This window comes from Musca domestica, unplaced genomic scaffold (assembly GCF_030504385.1).
Source record: "Musca domestica strain aabys unplaced genomic scaffold, Musca_domestica.polishedcontigs.V.1.1 133, whole genome shotgun sequence".
Lineage (NCBI taxonomy): Eukaryota > Metazoa > Arthropoda > Insecta > Diptera > Muscidae > Musca > Musca domestica.
In genome coordinates, this window is record NW_026712178.1 from 1244404 (window position 1) to 1266882 (window position 22479).

Here is a 22479-nt window from a genome sequence, read left to right on the forward strand (position 1 = left end):
AGCAGCCTTAACTTTGATCGTGAAAATCGCCATTGCAAACAATTGTGAATGTTTGTAGGTTTCAATTAAGGAAATGACCTTGAAATTGTAGCTTTTTTACATTTGTGTTTTTGTTTTTTTTTTTTTTTTTTGATTGCTTAACGCTTGATTAAAAAGCTCAAAAACAAACAAAAATGCCACAGCATTGGAATGGGCGGCCACCAACCACTGTTTGCTGATAAGGCAGAAAACATAAATCAGCAGTGCCCTATAAAACCCCTGACAAATTCCATAATATGCCATAATATTCATAACATATGGGTTGAGTGTTTTCCCTGGGAATAGCTCAATTCTGTATTTAAATAAAAAATAATAAAAACGCAGTGTTTTCAATTCAGGCGTTTCAGTATATCGCAGAAGAAAGAAGAAGAAATAAATAAAACGCAATAAAATGTTTGCTTTCTCGAAATCGCTTATATTTGCAGTTACTTTATCGGCGGTTTATTTATCGGCCGCCCGTGCAGCCGATGATGATGACATGGACTATGGAAATTATCGTCCCTCACCAAAATTGTCAGGACCGGTTAATCTTTCACACAGCCCAGATGATGTTACCCTCAACAAATTGGACGAGTGCTTGGCCAAAATTTCCAACATTTATATGCAAGCCTTGTTTTCGGGCACCCATTCGCCGCAACTGGATGTGAATATGCGGAAATTGGAAATTGAGCTATTCGACCTATTGGATTTGTTGTATAAGGAACAACGCATCAAGGATTACATGAAATATGAAGCTGAAGTTACCCGCCAAATGATTATCTATAATATGCTAAAGAAATTGTTCGGTTATGCTGAAGATGAGAAGACCACCTAAAAATGTCTCAAGGGTTTGGAGAGTAAAGGTGTAAGTACAAAAGAAGCTTGAAGTCATGGCTGGGTATATTTTGTGACATTTCATAAAGAGATTACAGAGTCGCACTAAAATCCTGCCGTCTTATATGAAAGATTATTTATGTAAAATATGCCACTCGTCATACGTAAACATTTTAGATATGCAAATAATTTTTAGTTGATGGATGACAAATTGAGTTCCTTGGAAAAGGGTTGCCATATTCGATCTAGAAAATGAGACTGTCTCTATTGTTTTGCCATTTCCATTATAATATGACATTAATATGCCTAGCCATGACTTTAAGCTTTTTACGTACTTGCATCTTAAGCGATAAGGCTACAAACTAACTGTGATCCGAAAAAGTTCCTATAGTATTATGGTGCGTGGGCGGGAGAAGGAGGGTATATTCTAGTTCTTAACATTCTTAATATAATTATTAATAAAATAAAAGAGATTATATTTTGTTTAACATAACCTTACTTTTTGTTTAAAAAACCTTATTTTGGTGAATTAGTTATTAAAATACGTTTACATAGAAATCTTTGTGCGGATTAACTTTAAGGCTTATAGTATTGACAATTAACCCTCTGGGCTTAATAGATTTAGTGGTTTCAACTTGTGTGTTTAGATTTAAACCTTAAATGAATATAAATGCCCGTCAGCTGATGTTTGTTTACGTATACATACAAAACCAAGGGAGAATGCATGGTACAATTACAAAGGCAAGCTGGTGCAACGATTACAGATTTCTTAATTTGTTGTTGCAAAATGGTCAGGCTTAATCCCTTTATTGTTGTTTTTATAACATTTTTTATTTTATATCACTTTATTGTCAAATTTATATTTTCCAATTCTTCCTTAAACATGGACGTACAGCTGTCAAAAAAATTAACCTTAATTTTGGACCAAGCAATTTGGCAAAAAATTGCATTGGTATACAAGGCGTGAATCAACACAATTTTTTGTCCAAAAATTATCAATTTTAAATTTTTTAGATCTTCCAGCTGCCAAGAAATGTATCTTCATTTCCGACCAAATATTTAATAACTTCCACGCTTTTTAGAGTAGCAGTGTAAGATGTCGTTTTATACAGAATCCATATAACAGGTATTGTGAAGATTTTGCCAACATTTTTCAGACGGTTTTTTGGGATTTTGATCCTTTATGTCCTAGGAATGACGAAAATAAGAGTTTATTTAGCATTTTTGTAAAATATGCCACTCGTCATACGTAAATAATGCAGATTTCAAAATAAATTTTAATTAAAAAATGACAAGGTCAAGTACTTCAGAAAAGGGTTGCCATATTCGATTTAGCAAAAGAGTCTACCTCCATTGTTTTGCAATGTTTAAGCCCAAGAAATAAAATACCATTTGTCCTTCTGAGATATGGAACGAATGACAGTTTTTATGTACCAGGGAGCGCCAAAATTATTATTTTTGTTAAATATGCCACTCGTCATACGCAAATATTTTAGATATTCAAATAATTTTTATTTTTAGGATAACAAATTCGAGGTCCTTGGAAAAGGGTTGCCATATTCGATTTAGAAAATGAGACCATCTTTATTGTTTTGCCATGAAAACAACTTTATGGAGACAAGACATAAAACGCTTTTTTGACTGGCATAAGTCATCGGATATGTCAAAATTGTTAAAATGTTTTGCCAAAAATAAGTAGATTTTTTTATGTTTTCTTATAAGACCCAAATCGGAGTTTATCATGATATACACTTTTCAACAATTTTATACAAATTTCAATAATTTTTCATTCAACCATGGTAAAATTAAGAAGGTAAAGTCATGCAATCATATGTTAACAATTTTTTCAAAATTATTCGTTTGACAACATCTCTTTGTCAAAATGTATATTTATAAATCCATTTTATATACAGAAATCAGGGATGGGAACCTCTTTTTTATACAGTGAAATTTTGGATATTGTTATTTAAAATGACTTTACCTTTTTAATTTTACCATGGTAATCCATAAAATGTTATAATTTTTCAGAAAATGCAATATGCAAGTGTGTGATAGCACGAATTATGAGTCATATGTAAAATGGGAGCTTAAATGTACATTTTGAAATTGAGAAGTTGTCATACGTAAACATACCTTCTTAATTCTACCATGGAAAGAGATGAGCGACTAAAATATGCCGGCATGATTGACTTTCTCTGACTGGCTGTTACGTCAATTTTGAGGGATTGTCATCTAATATTGACATTTTCTCTAGTTTTCCTTTACACCGAAGATGTGCTGTCCCCCCTCCTACTACCTTTCTTAAATCAAAAAAATCCCTCTCCAAAATCCCATAAAATATTTCTTCTCTTATTTGTCTCTTTAATTCCATTTTTCCCATCAAGTAAACGTCTTATCAATACCATCTTATTTCCCTGTGAACCACAGGAAAAAGACCTGCTAAAAGGAACTAATTATAATTCCATATCCTTTCCAACTCTCAATCTCCCCCATCTACTTTTGAAATCACAATGCAAGAATAAAACTCTCATCGTCGTGTGTCAGACACTCGCTTCATGGGATTATTTATCGATCAATTCGTTTTCTTCCCCCCCACTCAACCAAAAATCTATCACACACTTGTTCCCACAGCAATCCTATATGTGTGTTCACAGCACTCATAAACCTGATTTATCCTTTTGCTGGCAAGGAAAACAAAAAGCGAAACGAAAATCTTTAGGTTCTCACATACGCCTCCACTCAGTTGTTGTTGTTGCTGCTGTTGTTTGTTGCCAGCCACACAATAATGATGCTCGTCGAACGATGCAAAATCTTCGTTCGTTTTTCATGTTGTTGTAATTGTTATTATAATAATTTTTGTTTCTCACACATTTGAAATATGAGCTGAGAAATTAAACTCTCACTGCAGTCGGTGTGTGCAGTTATCAATGCAAGTCAGTAAGAAAAAAAGAGTTGCCATCGTATCTCTAAAAGTCACTGGCCACATATTGATTTAAAGGCCTTATTTACACCAAAAATGTTTTCGTAAAATGCATTATATAGATTATTGCTTTAATAATATTTTAAAAAAATGGAGAATCCATGGTAGAGTTAAGAAGGCTAAAATCTTGCAATCATGTGTTTACATTTTTCTTTTTTTTTCAAAATAATTAATTTGACAACATCTCATTGTTAAAATTTATATTTATAAATCCATTGTATACACCGAAATCAGAGATAGGAACCTGTTTTTTTATTCAGTGAAATTTGTCATGGTAAATTACAGAAAATTCAGAGATGGATAGTAGATTCTTGGAGATTTTGGAACAGAGCATAAATGTCAAATATATTTTGTATCTTTTTCCTAAAAACCAATTTCTAAATACAAATGGTGAGACGAAAAACTGCAACCAACTTCAGACTGCTGTCATTTCTAAGCCACTCGTCCGACAGCCGTTAAAATTATTCCAGTGACAGCTCATTATATTGTTGCGTACAAAAGCATTTTGGTGAGAATTTCCCAGAAAAAAGTTATTCGTGATGGAATTCAAGCGTGATAGTGTGATTTCTTCATATTTGGCTGGAAAACCCCAAGTGGCTATCGTTAGAGCACTCCAGCACTTAAATGTGAATAAATCTTTTGCATCTCGTACCATCGCTCGTTACCGTGATACTGGTAGCGTAGCCCGTCATCAAGGAAGTGGACGAAAGAAAACAGCAACATCAGCAGAAATGGTTCGAAAAGTAACGAAGCGACTTGATCAAAACCCGCATCGCAGTGTCCGAAAAATGGCTCGTGAACTGAACGTATTGCAATATTCCATTTGGCAAATATTGAAAAATGAGCTCGGGGTAAATCCATTGAAATTCCAAAAAGTGCAAGAAATTACACCGCACCACCGAAAGAAAATAGACTCAAAAGAACTAAAGAGTTGCTTCGCTTGGCTGAAAGTGATTAAATGCAGAATTTGGTTTTCTCCGATGAGAAAAAATTCGTTGTCCAACGTTTTGTAAACAAACCAAATGAGCGTGTTTACTTGCCAAAGAGGTCAGCTGAAAATGTGCACCATCGGTTGACCACCAGAACTCAAGCGCCGGCCATGGTGATGGTGTGGGCCGCCATAACAGCCGATGGTCGCTCTCCACTCGTATTAATCGACCGTGGCATCAGAATAAATGCCGAATATTATGGTGAAAATGTTCTGGAGGGTGTATTAAAAGCCTTGGGCAAGCAAACATTTTGGCCGCAGACCTTGGACATTCCAATAGCACTCCATGCACCATCACACTCAACTCGCGCCACCCAAGAATGATTACAAACTGAGGTTCCTCGCTTCATTTCCAGCGCACAATGGTCACCAAAATCTCCGGATACCACTCCGTTGGACCGTATTGTGTCTGGAGTATTTTGGAAAGCAAGGTTGGCACAAAAAAATATCAAAGTGTCGATCTCCTGAAGCAAGCGCTTCGCCGGGAATGGACGAAAATACCGAAGGCCATAATTCGTGCCAAAGGCGATCAATTCGAAAAAATCTAAACTTATTCTAAAATTTGATGCTATTTCCGACATGTTTTGCTTTCATTCAAAAAAAATTAAAAACGACATTTTTTGCTTTCAATAAAATAAAAAATGCTAAAAATTCATTCAATAAAATATTCTAAAATTTAATGCTATTTCCGACATTTTTTGCTTTCATTCAATAAATTTTCAAAAAAAAAGAAAAAATAAAAATTATGGCGTTTGACTTTGTTACAGTTTTTTATCTCACCCCTTAATGATGACGCTTTTTACCCGCAAATGATCGAAATGATTTTTTTTTCAACTCCATGGCAACCCTGTGCATAATTGGCAGTTATTAAAATGATCCGAAGCAACCATAATCAGAATATCTTTACTACTCCTTTACAACCTTTCACTTCATCCTTTGCCAAAATTTTCACTTCATCCCGCAACGATCAGCAGTTGATGAAACCGAAAACGAAAAGATCACACGATCATCATTTCTCATGATCATTGTCCAACTTCATTATCGGCAACAACAACAACCACACCATCTCGAATATGCACATCTTTTATTGTTAGTTTTGTTGAATACCATTTCACTTGTTTCGTCGGACTGGCTGGCTGTCTGACTGGTTAGCTGGGTATTTTGAAAAATTCCCACAGATCCTTGGCATACAACAAATAGTAGCCGAATATCTTTGCTGTTCTTGTTGGCATTGCAACTGACTGGCTGACGCACCGACCGACAGTCTGACAGTCTGACGACTGGTTCGGTCATTTAACCTTTGCAATGCTGCTGTTATCTTTACTCTGCTTAACTGACTCACTCTATATATCTCTCTTCCCATCTCTCTCTCCCTCTCTCTTTTTTCTCTCTGCGAGTCAAACAAGTGTATTTTAGTGTGTCACACACAGGTCCTTATGCTTGGCTGAACTGTTCAAATTCTCCTTGTTGATATTTGTTATTGTTTTTGTTGTATTTCCTTGTAGTGATTTGTGGGTTTTTTTGTTATTGTTGTTTGTTGTTTTCCGCTATGGTTTATCGCTTATTCAAAACTGTTTCTAGTTTTTCATGTAGATTCGTGTCGGGCATTTCCTTAGAATAACAAATTCTGCCTTTTGTTGTCTTCCTTGAGAACTGTGAGAATTTCCCAGGATACTTAAGGATATTTGAGTACAAATAGCAGTTTTATAGCCGTTTTCGTTTTATTGTTATCCTTTATTGGGGGATATGTATTTATTGTGCAACTCAAATCGATTGTTATGCAATTTTTGTATTTAAAAATGGTTTTGTAGTGTAGCAGGTTTTTTTTGGTAATAGGAACTTATTATGTCATATGAAATTGATCTTATGGTTCAGTTAAAGTAAAGTAATCTCATTTCAAATTATAATAACCAGCTCTGCATTTTTCTTTATTTACATTAACTTCATTGACAACTGGCTCCCAGTTCCCATTTATGAATATACATATTGACAAGGTAATATTGTGCAATCATATGTTTACATTTTTTTTTTCAAAATTATATCTTTGGCATCACAAACGTATATGAAATTGATCTCAGGGTACAATTAAAGTAAGGTAATGTCATTTCAAATTAAAATAACCAGCTCTGCATTTCCGTTATTTACATAAACTTCATTGACAACTGGCTCCCAGCTCCCATTTATGAATATACATATTGACAAGGTTTTGTTGTGCAATCTTGTGTTTACATTTTGTTTCAAAATTATACCTTCGACATTACAAATATATAATTTAGAAAAAAATAATAATTTTATTGTACAAAATCACCTTCTCATTTATATCAAGGGTTTTCTATTTTTTTGTTTTTTTTTTTTTTTCATGGTGAAATTAAGAAGATAAAGTCATTTCTAATAATAATATCCATCTCTGCATTTTCGGTAATTTATCGCCATCGTATTCCTAAAAGTCACTGGCCACATATTAATTTAAAGCCCTTATTTACACCGAAAATGTTTTCGTAACATGCATTATATAGATTCTCAATTGCTTTAATAATATTTTAAAAAATGAAGGATACATTGTAGAACTAAGAAGGTAAAAATCATGCAATCATATGTTTAAATTTTTCTTTTCAAAATTATTCATTTGAAAAATAAATCCATTGCTTGCATAGAAATCAGAGATGGAAACCTATTTTTACTAAGTGAAATTTTACAAGGTAAATTACAGAAAATTCAGAGATGGGTAGTAGGTTCTTGGAGATTTTGGAACAGAGCATAAATGTCAAATATATTTTGTATCTTTTTCCGAAAAACTAATTTCTAAATACAGAGGGTGAGATGAAACAACTGCAACCAATTTTCAGACTGCTGTCATTTCTAAGACACTCGCCCGACGGCTGTTAAAATTATTCCACCATTTTGGTGAAAATTTTCCAGGAAAAAGTTATTCGTGATGGAATTCAAGCGTGATAGTGTGATTTCTTTATATTTGGCAGGAAAACCAAAAGTGGCTATCGTTAGAGCACTCCAGAATTTAAATGTGAATAAATCTTTTGTGTCTCGTACCATCACGCTACCAGCATCACGGTAACGAGCGATGGTACGAGACACAAAAGTCTTATTCACATTTAAATGCTGGATTGCTCTAACGATAGCCACTTGTGGTTTTCCAATCAAGGAAGTGGACGGCGTCAAGGAAGTGGACGGAAGAAAACAGCAACATCAGCAGAAATCATTCGAAAAGTAAAGAAGCGACTTGATCAAAACCAGCGTCGCAGTTGGCGAAAATGGCTCGTGAGCTGAACATATCGCAATATTCCATTCGGCAAATATTGAAAAATGAGCTCGGGGTAAAGCCATTGAAATTCCAATAAGTGCAAGAACTTACACCACAACAGAAAGAAAATAGACTCAAAAGAGCTGATGAAGAGTTGCTTCGCTTGGCCGAAAGTTGTGAACTGCCGAATTTGGTCTTCTCCGACGAGAAAAGATTCGTAGTCCAGCAGTTTGTAAACAAACAAAATGATCGTGTTTACTTGTCAAAGAGGTCAGCTGAAAATGTGCCCCTTCGGTTGGCCACCAGAACTCAGGCGCCCGCCATGGTAATGCTGTGATCCGCCATAACAGCCGATGGTCGCTCTCCGTTCGTATTAATCGATCGTGGCATCAGAATAAATGCCGAATATTATTGCGAAAATATTCTGGAGGGTGTATTAAAGCCTTTGGCACGCAAACATTTTGGCTGCAAACCTTGGACATTCCGACAGGACTCAGCACCATCGCACTCAGCATGCGCCACTCAAGAATGGTTAGAAAATGAGGTTCCTCGCTTCATTTCCGGCACACAATGGCCACCAAAATCTCCGGATACCAATCCGTTGGACTATTGTGCCTGGAATATTTTGGAAATAAAGATTGGCACTCAAAAATACCAAAGTGTCGATCATCTCAAGCAAGCGCTTCATCGGGAATGGACCAAATTTAAAAAAAATGTCAAAATTGTGGCGTTTGACTTTGTTGCAGTTTTTTTATCTCACCCTGTATATGTACAACGGATTTATAACCAAACATTTTGACAATGAGAAGTTTTCTAATGTATAATTTTGAAAAAAAAAAAATATTGTAAACATGTGATCGCATGACTTTACCTTCATAATTCTACAATGGATGAGAACCTATTTTCAAGAGTTTGAAAGTTGGCAAGGTGAAATGAAAGACAATTCACAGCAATTCATTATTACATGATATAATAAAATCAGGGTAACCTCATTTCAAATAAGCATTCCCAGCTCTGTATTGTCAAGTTGTGAAAATTTTACTTGTATAGAATAAAAGCTCTCATCTCCAATTTGTGCATATACCATGGTAGTAGAAGTAGTATCGACACAGCTGCTGGTACAATGAACTGTCAAATCAATTTTGAAATTGAAATAATAAATAATGAATAAAATAATGAATAAAAAATGAATAAAAAATTATTCAAATTTATAAAAATTGTTAAAAAAAATTCCATATCATAACAACTTCAGATTGGTGTCGTATAAGAAAACATATTAAAATCGACTTATTTTTGACAAAAGGTTTTAAAAATTTTGACATATTGATGTTCACAAGTTTTGATGCATCTACCTGTATTCTTCTACCGTGGAATACGGGCTCTCATCTCTCATTTGTGTATATGAAATCATTAACACTCATTTTGACAAAGAGATGCTGTCAAAGCTTTAACTATGAGAGAATTGGAAACATATGATTGCATGACTTTACCTTCTTGGTTCTACCATGCATTATTGCATTACCTCGAATTAATTCTACCAAGAATCGATAAGTGCCACTGTGTCACACGTTGAATGCTTCTCAAATATAGTGCGAACAGGATTGTCCACAACATTTGTGGGTGGCTACCAATCACCTTCCAAAAAAATACAATTGACATTAGGACCAAGACCTCATGCCAGGCTTGCCAACATTCTTTTGCAAAATGTCAATGTAAAAAACTAACCCAACTTAAATAGAGATGTAAATTCAAATGAAATAAACTAAATTATTTTCAAAAACAATTATTGAAAATCCACAGGATAATTGTTTGTGAACAGAGGATAACCCCTGACACCATCTAAACCAAAAAGCAATGACTTCACCTAGGCATCCCTTTTTTCAAAAACATTTTTTTGTCACACACACCCAACAGAACCTCTGTCGGTGCTAAGCAACACAACAACAACAACAACGCCAACAATGAAAATGCAAAATTTAATTGTATTACCCAGATTTGAAGAAGACGAAACAATAACACAAAATCATTTCACAAAAAAGATGCCGATGTAATTCCTCGTCAATAGTTCTCAGGGTTTTACTCTCATTGTCTGTTCATCGTTTTATGGCAGTGTACCTGTTCAAATTTGTTTTAATTTAAATTCGTATTTTGTCACTCCCGCCGTTTTCTCACGAAACGAAAGGATGCCTATCCCAACAGTGTGTGTGTGTGTGCAAAGATCTTTTGAATCTTATTGTAATGCAAAGACCTCAAGAAAGCAATAGATCTTTGATTGTTATTGAATCCCACGCTATTTCGCAGAATAGAAATGAAATTGGGAAAACATAAATATGCATTAAATTGAATATCCACGGTAGAATTAAGGAGGCAACCATGGAATGTAATCATGGTAGAATTAGGAACGTTACCACATTCTATGAAAGATCTGCTTTTACTGTAATTTAAAGGTGAGAATACATAAAAGCCTTTTTTTGACTGTCTTAAGTCATCGGCTGGCTTCCTCGGAAAAGAACAAAGAAGCGTGTGGTCAAAATAGAACTACGCCAACCTAAAACTCCCTTTTAATTTACGAACATGGTAGAAGAACCTATATTCTTCTACCATATATCAGCGCTTGGGAACATTGATATGTCAAAATTTTTAAAATGTTTAATGAAAAATAAGTGGATTTTTTAATGTTTTTTATACGACGCAAATCAGAGGTTGTTATAATATGAAATTTTCAACAATTTTTACAAATTTTAATAATTTTTCATTCAACATTTTCAATTCCAAAATCGGTTTGACAGTCCATTGTCCCAGCAGCTGTGTCGATACGACTACCTTTATTCTTCTACCATGTTTATGAATATACATTTTGACAATGAAATGTCATCACATGTTTAATGAAAATAATGGGAATATATGATTGTACGAGGTTACCTTAAATCAATTCTGCCATGTGTCGATGGCACAATTAAATAGGAAATCAAATTTGCCAAATCAGTAATGGCAACCCTTTTTATATTGGAAGTTTTAGTACGTTTACATTTTAACGGATTTGATAAACCTAGTAGATTTAGATTTAAAATGCCAATTTTATTGGATATGCGTCACATAATATAGGTTAATCAATCAAAAAGTTATAGCTTCAACATATTTGCTCTGTTTCGAAACCCAAATTCAGCATTCACCACTTTCGGCCAAGCGAAACAACTCTTTAGCTCTTTTGACACTATTGTCTTTCTATTGTGGTGTAAGTTCTTGCACTTTTTGGAATTTCAATGAGTTTATCCCGAGCTCATTTTTTAATATTTACCGAATGGAATATTGCGATATGTTCAGCTCACGAGCCATTTTTCGATCAAATCCCTTTTTTATTTTTCGAACCATTTCTGCTGATGTTGCTATTTTCTTCCGTCCACTTCTCCACGCTACCAGTAACACGGTAACGAGCGATGGTACGAGACACAAAATATTTATTCACTTTTAAGTACTGGAGTGCTCTAACGATAGCCACTTGTGGTTTTCCAGCCAAATATAAAGAAATCACACTATCACGCTTGAATTCCATCACGAATAACTTTTTTTCTGGAAAATTTTTACCAAAATGCTTTTGTACGCTTGGAAACAATATAATGAGCTGTCACTGGAATAATTTTAACAGCTGTTGGACGAGTGAGTTATAAATGACAGCAGTCTGAAGTTGGCTGCAGTTTTTTCATCTCACCCTCTATATAGATTTGTTTTGTTATGCATTCATTTTTTTACGAACAATGGTCGAATTCATAAGGTAATCTCATAATTTTAAATTTTTTCCAAAATTATACATTTGATAACAACTCATTGTTAACCAGAGATGGAAACCATCTTCCAATGCATTTAAATTTGACAAGGTAAGTTACAGATAAAGCTGCTATCAGACAATAAGTGTTTTACATATGCGCTGTCACTTTTATTATCCGTGGGTGTGTGTGTATTTTCGTGTTATAACAAAATTTGTTATTTGCATATGACTCATAATTCTTGCTATCACACACTTCCATATGTTTTTTTATTTCCTTTGATCACATTGTGATAATAATGCATTTTCTGAATATTTATAATACTTTATGTATGACATTTTCCCCGCAAGTTTAATTTTATATATTTAAAAAAAAAAAAAAACAAACAAAACTATGATTAAAATTATTTTTTCCACATTAAAATAGGGCTCGATGTATAAACGTACTTTACTCATGTATTTCACAACTGAAACGTTGTCCATGTATCACACGATGTGTGCAAATTTTACACATTGGAAATTTGACACCATACATGTAAGAACATATCGTCTGATAGAGCCTTAATGCATCTACCATAGATGGAATGAAAACAGTTTTATTTACGCAAACCTTTTTAAAAATCAAGTAATAAAAAATCTAGTCATAAAAAATGTATAAAACTGCATTGAAAACGCTTCAGACATTCAAAAACATCCCGTTATTTCCTCAAAAAGTCACATTCCTCCAAGAAACCATTCCTAATCTTTACTTCTTGTTCCTTTCCCACAGATCACAAAAATCTCCGTAAAATAAAAAAACCACCACAACCTGCTAACATTTGGTATTACTCAAGAGAATCCTTTCACTTTTTATCCTTGTCATCCCTAGCCCCAACACATAATTAAACCCTCTTCAAAATCTCAAAAATCGCACCGTATGGATTTAACTTTTCTTCTAATCATTAAATAATTTCATTTTCATTAAATCTCTCCTCAAAAAAAAAAAAAAATAACAAATATCCTTTTCAAAATTTATTTTATTATAAATGCATCCTTATATTGCGTACATATTGTGTGAAACGGACAAGAAGAAAACAAAACACAACAATAACAACAGCAGCAATAATTTGGTGTAAAACGCAACTAATTGATAACATCCTACATCCTTTTTTCTTGAAGTGGCATTGTGTTGTTGTTGTGTGTTTTTATGTTGTTAATCCTTAAGTGAGTTTTCACCACGAAGGGAAAGTGTTGTTCCTTTTAATGTGAAGTGGTTGTCAGACAGTCTCATGAAGTTGAATTGAAGATGTAAATCTACTTCCGTTTTTTACAACAGGTGAAGTAATATTTCTATTTTATTTCTTAGCCAAATTCAAAATCGAGAAGGACAGCAAAATTGATAAACACAAAAGAAGACAAAGATAACAAAGAAAAGCTTCAGAATTCAAATCTGTGTTAAAAGCAGCTCAAGTTTTATTGCGATTTATTTATTTCAGTAATTATTTTTTGTATTAATAATAAGAGAAGATAATTAAATAAAATGGGAAAAAATAGAAAAATAAAAAAATAAAGTGCAATAATTCACCAAGATTTTAAATATTAAAAAAATCATTTTTTTCTACAATAATTTCAAATAAATAAGCTCCTGATAATGTGGGATAAGAGCCAACGACACGTCGAACAGTTAAAATAATTTTCAGTTAAAAATAAATTGACAAAAAAGCCAGATAAAAATCTATCTAGATCTATATCTTCATGGTAGAATTATGAAGGTAAAGTCATGCAATCATATGTTTACAATTTTTTTCAAAATTATTCATTTGACAACATCTTATTGTCAAAAATTTAATTTGAAAATCCATTGTATACACAGAAATCAGAGATGGGAACCTTTTTTTCTGTTCAGTGAAATTTGACAAGGTAAATTACAGAAAATACAGAGATGGTTAGTCTCATGGTACAATATGGAGGTAGAACAGTTAGTACAGCTCTGAGGCTATGTCCGCTTCTTGTCAGAATCATTATTATATAAAAATCATATACAACAGTAGTTTTCATTTTATTTCTCATTTTTAAAATAATTTAAATAGCACGAGAAATTAATAAATTGCCTGGATTATCTCTCAAAAATATATTCCAAACTGTTCAATCTTTCAATTTCCTGACTAAACTAGGTAATAGCTCGTGGTAGAAGAATACAGGTAAATGCATCAACGCTTGGGAACATTGATATGTCAAAAAATTGTAAATGTCTTTTTAATTATAAGAAGATTTTTATATGTTTTCTTGTACGACGTCATTCGGGGGTTATTATAATACGCGTTTTTCAACAATTTCTACAAATTTAAATAAGTTTTCATTCAACATTTTTAATTCCAAAATTGGTTTGTTCTACCATGTAATAGCTTTAATGCGCGAACTGCAATGTACGTGTCTTCCAATCATTGATTTTGAACATATTTTGTTTTCATTTTTTAAAACAATAAATACATACACAAAATTGACTGAAGTCGGACATACTTAGAAAAATATTGTAATCAGCTGGTAGTTATACCTTACATTTTTATTGTACCATGGATAGTCTTATTTAAAATTACTTTACCTTTTTAATTTTACCATGTAACTTTTAAACCCAGTGGGTTAATCTTCAATAGCATATTACAACGCTCTATTACATTCGCAATCTTATCATTCTTTCTTGCTTTTATTAAAATAGTTTTTATTTTATATCTGTCGATAAATTATTAACTGTGACAACAAATAAAAAAACATTTAATGAAATTATCTTCATTAAATAAAAATAGATAATTTACTCATTTATTTAACATATAAAATGACGTACAATTTCAGCCCCGCTTCCACAGATGGAAAAATTGACAATCTCTCTCTCAGACACATGTCGTCTGATACCGCCTTAAGAGTTAAAAGGAAATCAGCTGTTTGGCACTCAAATAGTGCAACCCGCCATTTTCTAACGGCGTTAATTTTTTTGCCAACAACTGGCCAAGTGATTTTCGTTTCGTTATCCTTACTCCCAGCTCTGTGCCGGTTTTTAAACGCAACTTCTTAAACATGAGAACTCCACCGACACATTTGTTAAGCTTTAACGAGCAAATTTACAATTTTGAGATATGTTCAACGGATTTTGCATCAAGTCTCATTTGTATTGCCTCCGATAAGAAGCTTATTTTGGGTTTAGCAAGATTTCCGGTAAGTCACTTTGGCTGTTCTCTTCGCCTAAAGTAAACAAATATTGAACTTGCCTCTCCACTCCATTCCAGGAAGAATCTGAAAATGATACCTTTGAATGGGAACGCCTGAAGGATATATACAATGAAAGTCGTTGCCATTCCCTTGCATTTCATCCCGAAACTTCATTGATGTCTGTCCCAAAGACCGTGACATTTTGTTCGGCTGGTGCTGATTTCATTTTGCGTATATTTCGTACCGACTTACAAAACGCTGACACTGTACAGGCTTTGAAGGCCCATACGAATTATGTCAATGACATTGCCTGGGATACGGAGGGTGAATTTTTGGCCTCGGTTAGTGATGATCACTCGTGTAAAATATGGTCCTCAGAATCACATTATGAAAATGTCATAACATTTTGTTTGTCCTCTGCCGGGATGTCGGTCAAATGGCATCCGGAGGAGCCGCATAAAGTTTTGGTGGCCGAAAAGAAGGGTGTTGTCCATCTGTATAATGTCCGATCACAACAGGCCATAATATCATTGGAGGCACCACGAGGCCCCCTAATGTCGGCCGATTGGTCTTTGAATAATTGCCATTTCATAACAGCCCTGGCCTATGGTGATGTTGTTACATGGGATTTGTTGCACAAACCATGTTCACCTTCGGATGTCAAACAGGTCCATGAAGATGGCGGTAGATGTGTACGATTTGCTCCCAACACTGAAATGGTTACGGCAAGCATAGGAAGACCCGATATTACTTTGAAGGTGTTTACAGCCAAGTCACCGGTACCTTTGGTGGAAGCGGGCCTGAAATTGTACGCCGGCCTCTGCTGGCATCATCGTCTGCCGTATGTGGCAGCAGCATATGATCGTAAGCTGGGTTTTTGGAAAGTCCAGTTTAAATAAGAGATTGGGTAAAAGTTGTACGTGTTTTATTGAATACATAAATTATTTTCTTTTTTTATAAAATTACAAAACACTCGGACACTTTTTTGTTTATTACACATTTAAGCACCGTTTACGGAAGCCAAGTATTCCTTGTAGCGCGTTTCTTGTTGAGCCTGAAGTTTTTGTAATTTCTTCAATTGACCTTTGCTAACTTCCTTGCCTTCTTTGTCATGAGTTGGTAGACCCTGGAAGTGGAAGGGTAAAAATTGATGAGCGAGATGGCAAAAAAATTAAAAAAAATAATTTTTTCTTGAATTTAAAGTAAAATTTTAAGGCAGAGAAAGGAAAAAGGCGCATAAAAAAATCTCGTAACAAAGGGAGATGTGTAAACCAAGTGAAATTCTTTCCTGTTCCAAAAATTTTCTAGATTCCTTAATGAAATTGATTCATCGGAATTTCATTCAACTCCACTTACATTTTCATCAAATTTCGAATACTTGTCGGTTTCTTTTAAAAACATTTCCTTGGGATTGATTTTCTTTTGGGCCTCCTTCGCCGCCGCTGCCTCAGCTGCTGCCTGCTTTTTACGTTCCTTTTCGGCCAAACGTTCGGCCTCGGCCAATTTCTTCTGTTCTCGTTCCTTTAAGAGAGTCTCTTTGTCCACCAATTTAACAGCATACTTTCCACCCTCCTTATCTTCCAAACGTACTCCCAAATTGGGTAGAACATCATCTCTGAGGTCGTCACACAATTTCAAAATATCTGTGGCTTTGAGTTGTTTGGCTAGTTCGCGGATTTGATTTCTAAACTCTGCCGTTGCCTCAACATAAGGCAATATGGTTGATTCCAAATCCGCAGTACCCTCTGCAGAGCCTCCTACAGGGAAACCTAAGGTTGTTTTCTGATTAATTGCACCAAAAATGCGCAACAGGTCGGTAATATAGCTGGCAATTTTGCGTAACAACAAACAATTCAAACGATCCTTGTTGTCGCGTATATAAATATTGGCAGCTGTTACCAGATCTCGTATAGCATCCAAGGCGCTTCGGGTATCAATGTTATCTAAAAAAAAGAGGATTTTTTTAAAAACTTTTTTTAATTCTTTAATGAAAAATTCTTTAATTACCACACAAGGCACTGTGCACAGCTTTCCGCGCTTCATTGAATTTCTTTTGAAGACCTGCTTCAACTTCCGTCCAGGCATCAAATTGTTTACGCGGCTCACTGGAGGTTACATGTCTAGTCAAGTCTTTAACGTTAAGGAAGAATTCCTATAAAAATTTAAATAAATTATTTACATATTTGATTGCTCTTTAGTTAGGCTCTGAACAATTTTTTGAGAAATTTCCAAGTCTATCGGTCAGCAGAGAGGTGAAATAGAAACTTGATTGCCCATAAAAATGTTCAGCGTGTCTGACTTTCGATTGTCAATTTCGCACTTACATTCAAGAAACGTTCATACTGTATTGCCATATCCATGGTATTGTCCGAATAATCCAGCGTATCCTTCCAGGAATGCAATAGAAATGCCAAACGCAATTGGCATGCTGAGTGTTTTTGCAGGGCCTGTTGGATGGTAATGAAATTCTTCAAAGATTTTGACATTTTGCAACCGGCTATGGTTAAATGGCCGGTATGCAGGAAATATTTAACCCATTCCGCCTCATCAAAGGCAGCTTCCGATTGGGCCAATTCATTGTCATGATGGGGAAACTTAAGATCTACACCTCCAGTGTGAATATCAAATTGTGGTCCAAAAATATCCGATGCCATAGCTGAACATTCAATATGCCATCCGGGGCGTCCTTTGCCCCAGGGGCTGTCCCACCAGGGTTCTCCAGCCTTACTTGCCTTCCACAGAGCAAAATCATTGGGGGAACGTTTTTCCGTTAACTTCTCTTCGCCCAGTGACAGATCTCCCTCACCTTCTTCCAGGGATTTTGTATCGCCATAGGCCTCAGGAACCAATTTGGCATAGAAATGTTTTTCCTTGGCATCAAAGGCATTGACGCTAAAGTATACCGAACCATTGGCAGCATAGGCCAGACCATTGTCAATAATACGTTGTATAAAGGTTATAATTTGGGGAACATATTCCGAGACACGTGTCAGGACATCAGGAGGCAAAATCTAAAATTACATGAACACAAATATTAAATTAAATTCAAAAATTAATATCTCTCTCTGACTTACATTCAACGATTGCATATCTTTGTGGAATTGATCTTCCCAGTAGCGCGGCAATGACTCAAAAATGGCATTGTCATTAATTGTTGAACCTTTCTTTAGATCCAACCAATCGGAAATGGGATCCTTGGCTTCGCTAAGATAAAAATCACGAGCCTTGCTAATTTCTTCTTGTCCACCCCCAGCCACAGCTTTGGCCAATAACTCCACGGCATTATTTAAACGATCATATTGTTTATCCAACATAATTTTCTTATCCGGGTCAGTATTTTTGGAGCATGTATTTTGAAACTGGGCCAAAACTGCACGTTGATCTTCCAGCAATTGATCCAAAGGAGCTGTCGTGGCTTTTTCTTTGTAGCCATCGTACAGATAGTTTTGACGGGCCCGTTTTATTATCTTATCATCAATGTCGGTGATGTTCATAACATAATGAATGTTGTAGCCAAAGTAATCAGACAGTACACGTCTCAAAATATCAAAGGAAATGTAAGAACTAGAAAAGATACAGAATGATTCTAATAAGAAATTTTCCACCGATTTCTTTTAATAATGTTCTTTGAAAATTACCGGGCATGACCCATGTGGGAGGCATCATAAACCGTGGGTCCACAGCTATACCAGGTGACATTGTTGCCATCCAGTGGCACGAATTCTTCTTTTTGTCGAGTCAAACTATTGAACAAACGTAATTTTGGTGCCTCACTGGCTGTTGGTGGCTGCCACATGGGCTGTTGACGTTTTGCCATTTCAAAAATTGGAACAGGAGCAGCCTACAACCAAAAGTAAATCGTCCACGTTACAAATTCCTCACAGACTCACCAACGAAGGAGATATATGTATGACTGTGCTCGAGTATATTGTCATGAGAGAATGTTGTTATTAGGTTATCGATAACTGTGATCAATGTATCTGCTGATGTCTCAAATAAGAATAGCATTCGCTTTTACATGTGTAATACAATTAATAAATTAAATAAGTGCAGTAAGAAACCACAAAATATGCTTTAAATGGTATTAATCAAGACGGATTCCGTTGAATAAACACGAACAAATAGTCAAAGAAATAAAGTTATCGATATCAGTATATAGTGTGTGAAGCTCCCTATATGATTTGACAGCCGGCAAAATAGTATTAGCAATTGGATCTCATAGTTCCTTTATGTGAATATTTTGAACTAGGTCTTTTGTGAACGATACATCATCCGAATAGCCGGGAAAATACAATAACAATTTATTTATTTCTAAAAAAAATATAAATGAACTGTACAATTAATATTTTTTTGTAAAGCCTGACATAATGATCCTATAATTTGCATTTAACTATCAAACTAAGAGTAGAAGAAACAACGAATATTAAAAACACAAGGCGTTGCTGAGAAGCCAGAAAAATGCTGTTTTTGCTCTTTTTTATTTCGATACTCTCCGGATGGTCTGCTGCCCAAGAAGCAGATCCAAATGGATACATTGCATATTGTCCATGCATGGGTGAGTTGTGAAGTATAATGACCAGTTCAATCTCATACTATTTATTTTCCACTTAGGTCGTTTTGGAAATCAAGCTGATCATTTTCTTGGCGCCTTGGCTTTCTCAAAAGCCTTAAATCGCACCCTTATACTGCCGCCATGGGTTGAATATCGTAAGGGAGAAATGCGTTCAATACAAGTACCATTTGACAATTATTTCGATGTGGAAGCTTTGAAGGACTATCATCGGGTCATTCTAATGGCTGATTTTATGGAAGAGTTGGCACCCATAATTTGGCCGGAGGACAACCGTATATCCTTCTGTTACATGGAACGAAAAAGTTTCAGCAAAAAAGAAGACATAGCCCCAGGCTGTCATGCCAAAGAAGGGAATCCTTTTGGTCCATTTTGGGATACATATAATATAGATTTTACGGAATCTGAATTTTATGGTCCTTTACATTTCGATGTACATCACAGCAATATGCCGGAAAGATGGAATGAACGGTATCCCGCCTCCAAATGGCCAGTATTAGCTTTTACTGGAGCTCCGGCCAGTTTTCCTGTGCAAAAGGAAAATCGAGATTTACATCAATATCTTAAATGGAATAAAAAGATACGCGAAGCGGCCACTAAATTTATTAAGAACACCCTTCCAAAGGGAGCTTTCTTGGGTATTCATCTGCGTAATGGCATCGATTGGGTAAGGGCATGTGATCACATACGCGATACCCAGCAACTTTTTGCCTCACCCCAATGTTTGGGCTATAATAATGAGAAGGGTAATCTCTACACTGAACTGTGTATGCCACCCAAAGAACAGATAATACGTCAAATTAAGAGGCTTATTAAAAATGTCAAACAAGATCATCCCAAGAATGAAATACGTTCTATATTTGTAGCTTCAGATGCGAACCATATGATCAGCGAATTGAATAATGCCTTGCAACGCATGGACATATCGGCCTATCGATTGCCCGAGGACAATCCACATTTAGATTTAGCCATATTGGGTATGGCAAATCATTTCATTGGCAATTGTATTTCATCATACTCAGCTTTTGTCAAGCGGGAGCGTGATGTGAAGGGATTTCCCTCCTATTTTTGGGCATATCCCAAGGAAAAGGAACGTCAACACATGAAAGTCCATGAAGAACTTTAATACTCAAGTCAACCGCCCACCTCCGTATAGTATTAGTAATCTCAACCTAAAGCTTAAGACCGAACATTCCGAGACAACAATGGTGTTTTGATAATGGTCACCACCCAATTGAGGGGGTTTCCACAATTTATTATCATTTTAAATAAAATATATTACCGTCATACAAAATTTAAACAGGGTGTTTTTTCTTCTTTTAGTGGATTTGATTGTTTATGCTTATGGTATTGCTCTTCTAATGAACCAATTTCTGACTTCTAGCTAAATCCAGTTGAACAGCTGATACTTGTGTTAGACCTTCTCGAACGACACTCAAGTTATCTTTCCAGGCATGCAGAAGATCTCTTAATTGTTCCCATTGTGGGGCACCAAATGTACGGTGCATTGTGGAGGAAATGTGTACTTTACGGTTGGCTTGATCCAGACGGGCCCTAACCAATTTTGTTTTCAATACTTCAATGACGAAGGGTTCAACTTCATCTTCGGTGATTTGTAATTCCTTGGTCAAGGTGTCGAAACTCATTTCGGGGTTACTTTCAGCCAGCTGCATAAAAGTTAACAAACGCATTTTCTTCATGTTCTGTTCATGGTTAAGTCCCTGAGAAGTAACAAATTCTTTGTGGTCTTCATAGAATTGAATGTAGGCTGGCAACTTTTCGGAGACAAAAATCGACAACAAATCATGTATTAAATCACCCTCGAGGAAACGTACGGGTTTCAAAGCCAACAAGGGATCCAAAAGGAATGTGTTCGGATCGGCCAAAGCAGTAACAATACATTTCATGGCATCTTCACGGGCAACGCAGGCATTGTCCGATGTGTATGTACCCAAAAGTTCAATCATTACTTTGGCCGACACTTCTAGGTTTGTGTCTTTAGTAACATCATGTAGCAGGAGGTATAATTTTTGCATTTGTTCGGCAGACGGTGGGCAATTTGCAAATTGGGATTTGACTTGTTCAACGCCGCTGAATACCTCCATTACTTGGTCGCATTGTTTGGCGACTTGGACCAAATGATAGTAAACGTGATAACGCAATGGGGACGATGTATCCAAATTGTTGAACAATCGCCAAAGAGATTGAAGACACACCTTGGTCAATGCAACATTGGGGGCCTTGGTCATTTTTTCGCAGTATGCCAAAATTATGTTTTCTCCACGATCCAAGGAAATCTGCAATAAATAAACATGTCACCTTTGTTGCGATTTCTAATTTGTGCCTACTTACAGTAATCATAATGGAGACAATACTATTGAGAATACAATCAATTTGTGCTGGATCACCATCTTTGAAGCAAACATCACAGACACCAATGATTTTGTGCAAATCGTCTTCAACACCTTTGCTGGATTTTTCCGAAGAGATTTCTGCGCCCAAATTCTTGAAATATTTTCTCAATTCCTGGACCTGTACAAAAAAAATAGCAAACATTAGCATACAAAATGCCACACAACTTTGTTGTACAAGTAGTCGTAGACGTTGTCGACCAGTCACATACAAAACATAACATAACCTCAATGGCAACATTTGCGAATTCCTCATCTGGCTATTTCTTGCGTTTTGCATGTTTTCGGACATTCTAAAGTTAACTTACCTGCTCGTCCATGGACAAGTCTATAAAAACTGGTGGAGAGTTCATCATTTTGTAAGTTTCCTTGGAGTTGGCTTGTTTTTTAAACAAATTTACTGCAAAACTCAGGCACACACGTCGCTTTTTTGACGGCAGTAGAAAGAAGGGAACTCTCAACCGATTTTCGGC

At 35.5% G+C, this 22479-nt stretch overlaps 5 protein-coding genes across 5 annotated transcripts; 3 read left to right on the top strand and 2 right to left on the bottom strand.

Annotated features, from left to right (window-relative positions):
* The first annotated feature begins 296 nt into the window (after positions 1 to 296).
* LOC101894372 (uncharacterized) lies at positions 297 to 1304 on the top strand. The gene has a single exon (XM_005178801.4). It carries the CDS (start codon positions 431 to 433, stop codon positions 851 to 853), a length of 423 nt encoding a protein of 140 aa, XP_005178858.1. The 5' UTR covers positions 297 to 430; the 3' UTR covers positions 854 to 1304.
* Positions 1305 to 14837: 13533 nt separating this feature from the next.
* Positions 14838 to 16003, top strand: LOC101895467 (nucleoporin Nup37). The gene is made up of 2 exons (XM_005178808.4): positions 14838 to 15031; positions 15103 to 16003. Exons 1-2 carry the CDS (start codon positions 14894 to 14896, stop codon positions 15922 to 15924), a joined length of 960 nt encoding a protein of 319 aa, XP_005178865.1. The 5' UTR covers positions 14838 to 14893; the 3' UTR covers positions 15925 to 16003.
* On the bottom strand, positions 15949 to 18957 carry LOC101894198 (cysteine--tRNA ligase, cytoplasmic). Its single transcript, XM_005178800.4, has 6 exons — positions 18664 to 18957; positions 18100 to 18589; positions 17350 to 18036; positions 17033 to 17177; positions 16382 to 16968; positions 15949 to 16151 (listed from the first exon to the last, which is right to left on the bottom strand). Exons 1-6 carry the CDS (start codon positions 18840 to 18842, stop codon positions 16026 to 16028), a joined length of 2214 nt encoding a protein of 737 aa, XP_005178857.1. The 5' UTR covers positions 18843 to 18957; the 3' UTR covers positions 15949 to 16025.
* Positions 18958 to 19273: 316 nt separating this feature from the next.
* On the top strand, positions 19274 to 20895 carry LOC101894022 (GDP-fucose protein O-fucosyltransferase 1). Its single transcript, XM_005178799.4, has 2 exons — positions 19274 to 19580; positions 19637 to 20895. The coding sequence occupies exons 1-2, from the start codon at positions 19484 to 19486 to the stop codon at positions 20719 to 20721; spliced, it is 1182 nt and encodes a 393-aa protein (XP_005178856.1). The 5' UTR covers positions 19274 to 19483; the 3' UTR covers positions 20722 to 20895.
* Positions 20802 to 22473, bottom strand: LOC101893848 (eukaryotic translation initiation factor 3 subunit M). The gene is made up of 3 exons (XM_005178798.3): positions 22315 to 22473; positions 21948 to 22127; positions 20802 to 21892 (listed from the first exon to the last, which is right to left on the bottom strand). The coding sequence occupies exons 1-3, from the start codon at positions 22360 to 22362 to the stop codon at positions 20954 to 20956; spliced, it is 1167 nt and encodes a 388-aa protein (XP_005178855.1). The 5' UTR covers positions 22363 to 22473; the 3' UTR covers positions 20802 to 20953.
* Between the last annotated feature and the right edge of the window lie 6 nt (positions 22474 to 22479).

What these genes read in the sequence shown, in the direction of transcription:
- LOC101894372 (XM_005178801.4), top strand. Translation starts at nt 431, where the DNA reads ATGTTTGCTTTCTCGAAATCGCTTATATTTGCAGTTACTTTATCGGCG.
- LOC101895467 (XM_005178808.4), top strand. Translation starts at nt 14,894, where the DNA reads ATGAGAACTCCACCGACACATTTGTTAAGCTTTAACGAGCAAATTTAC. An exon ending in TGGGTTTAGCAAGATTTCCG is followed by an intron (nt 15,032 to 15,102) that starts GTAAGTCACTTT and finishes ACTCCATTCCAG; the next exon opens with GAAGAATCTGAAAATGATAC.
- LOC101894198 (XM_005178800.4), bottom strand. Translation starts at nt 18,842, where the DNA reads ATGGCAAAACGTCAACAGCCCATGTGGCAGCCACCAACAGCCAGTGAG. An exon ending in TCCCACATGGGTCATGCCCG is followed by an intron (nt 18,590 to 18,663) that starts GTAATTTTCAAA and finishes TATCTTTTCTAG; the next exon opens with TTCTTACATTTCCTTTGATA. An exon ending in TGTGCACAGTGCCTTGTGTG is followed by an intron (nt 16,969 to 17,032) that starts GTAATTAAAGAA and finishes TCTTTTTTTTAG; the next exon opens with ATAACATTGATACCCGAAGC.
- LOC101894022 (XM_005178799.4), top strand. Translation starts at nt 19,484, where the DNA reads ATGCTGTTTTTGCTCTTTTTTATTTCGATACTCTCCGGATGGTCTGCT. An exon ending in TGCATATTGTCCATGCATGG is followed by an intron (nt 19,581 to 19,636) that starts GTGAGTTGTGAA and finishes TTTTCCACTTAG; the next exon opens with GTCGTTTTGGAAATCAAGCT.
- LOC101893848 (XM_005178798.3), bottom strand. Translation starts at nt 22,362, where the DNA reads ATGATGAACTCTCCACCAGTTTTTATAGACTTGTCCATGGACGAGCAG. An exon ending in ACTTGTCCATGGACGAGCAG is followed by an intron (nt 22,128 to 22,314) that starts GTAAGTTAACTT and finishes TTTTTTGTACAG; the next exon opens with GTCCAGGAATTGAGAAAATA. An exon ending in TTGTCTCCATTATGATTACT is followed by an intron (nt 21,893 to 21,947) that starts GTAAGTAGGCAC and finishes TATTTATTGCAG; the next exon opens with ATTTCCTTGGATCGTGGAGA.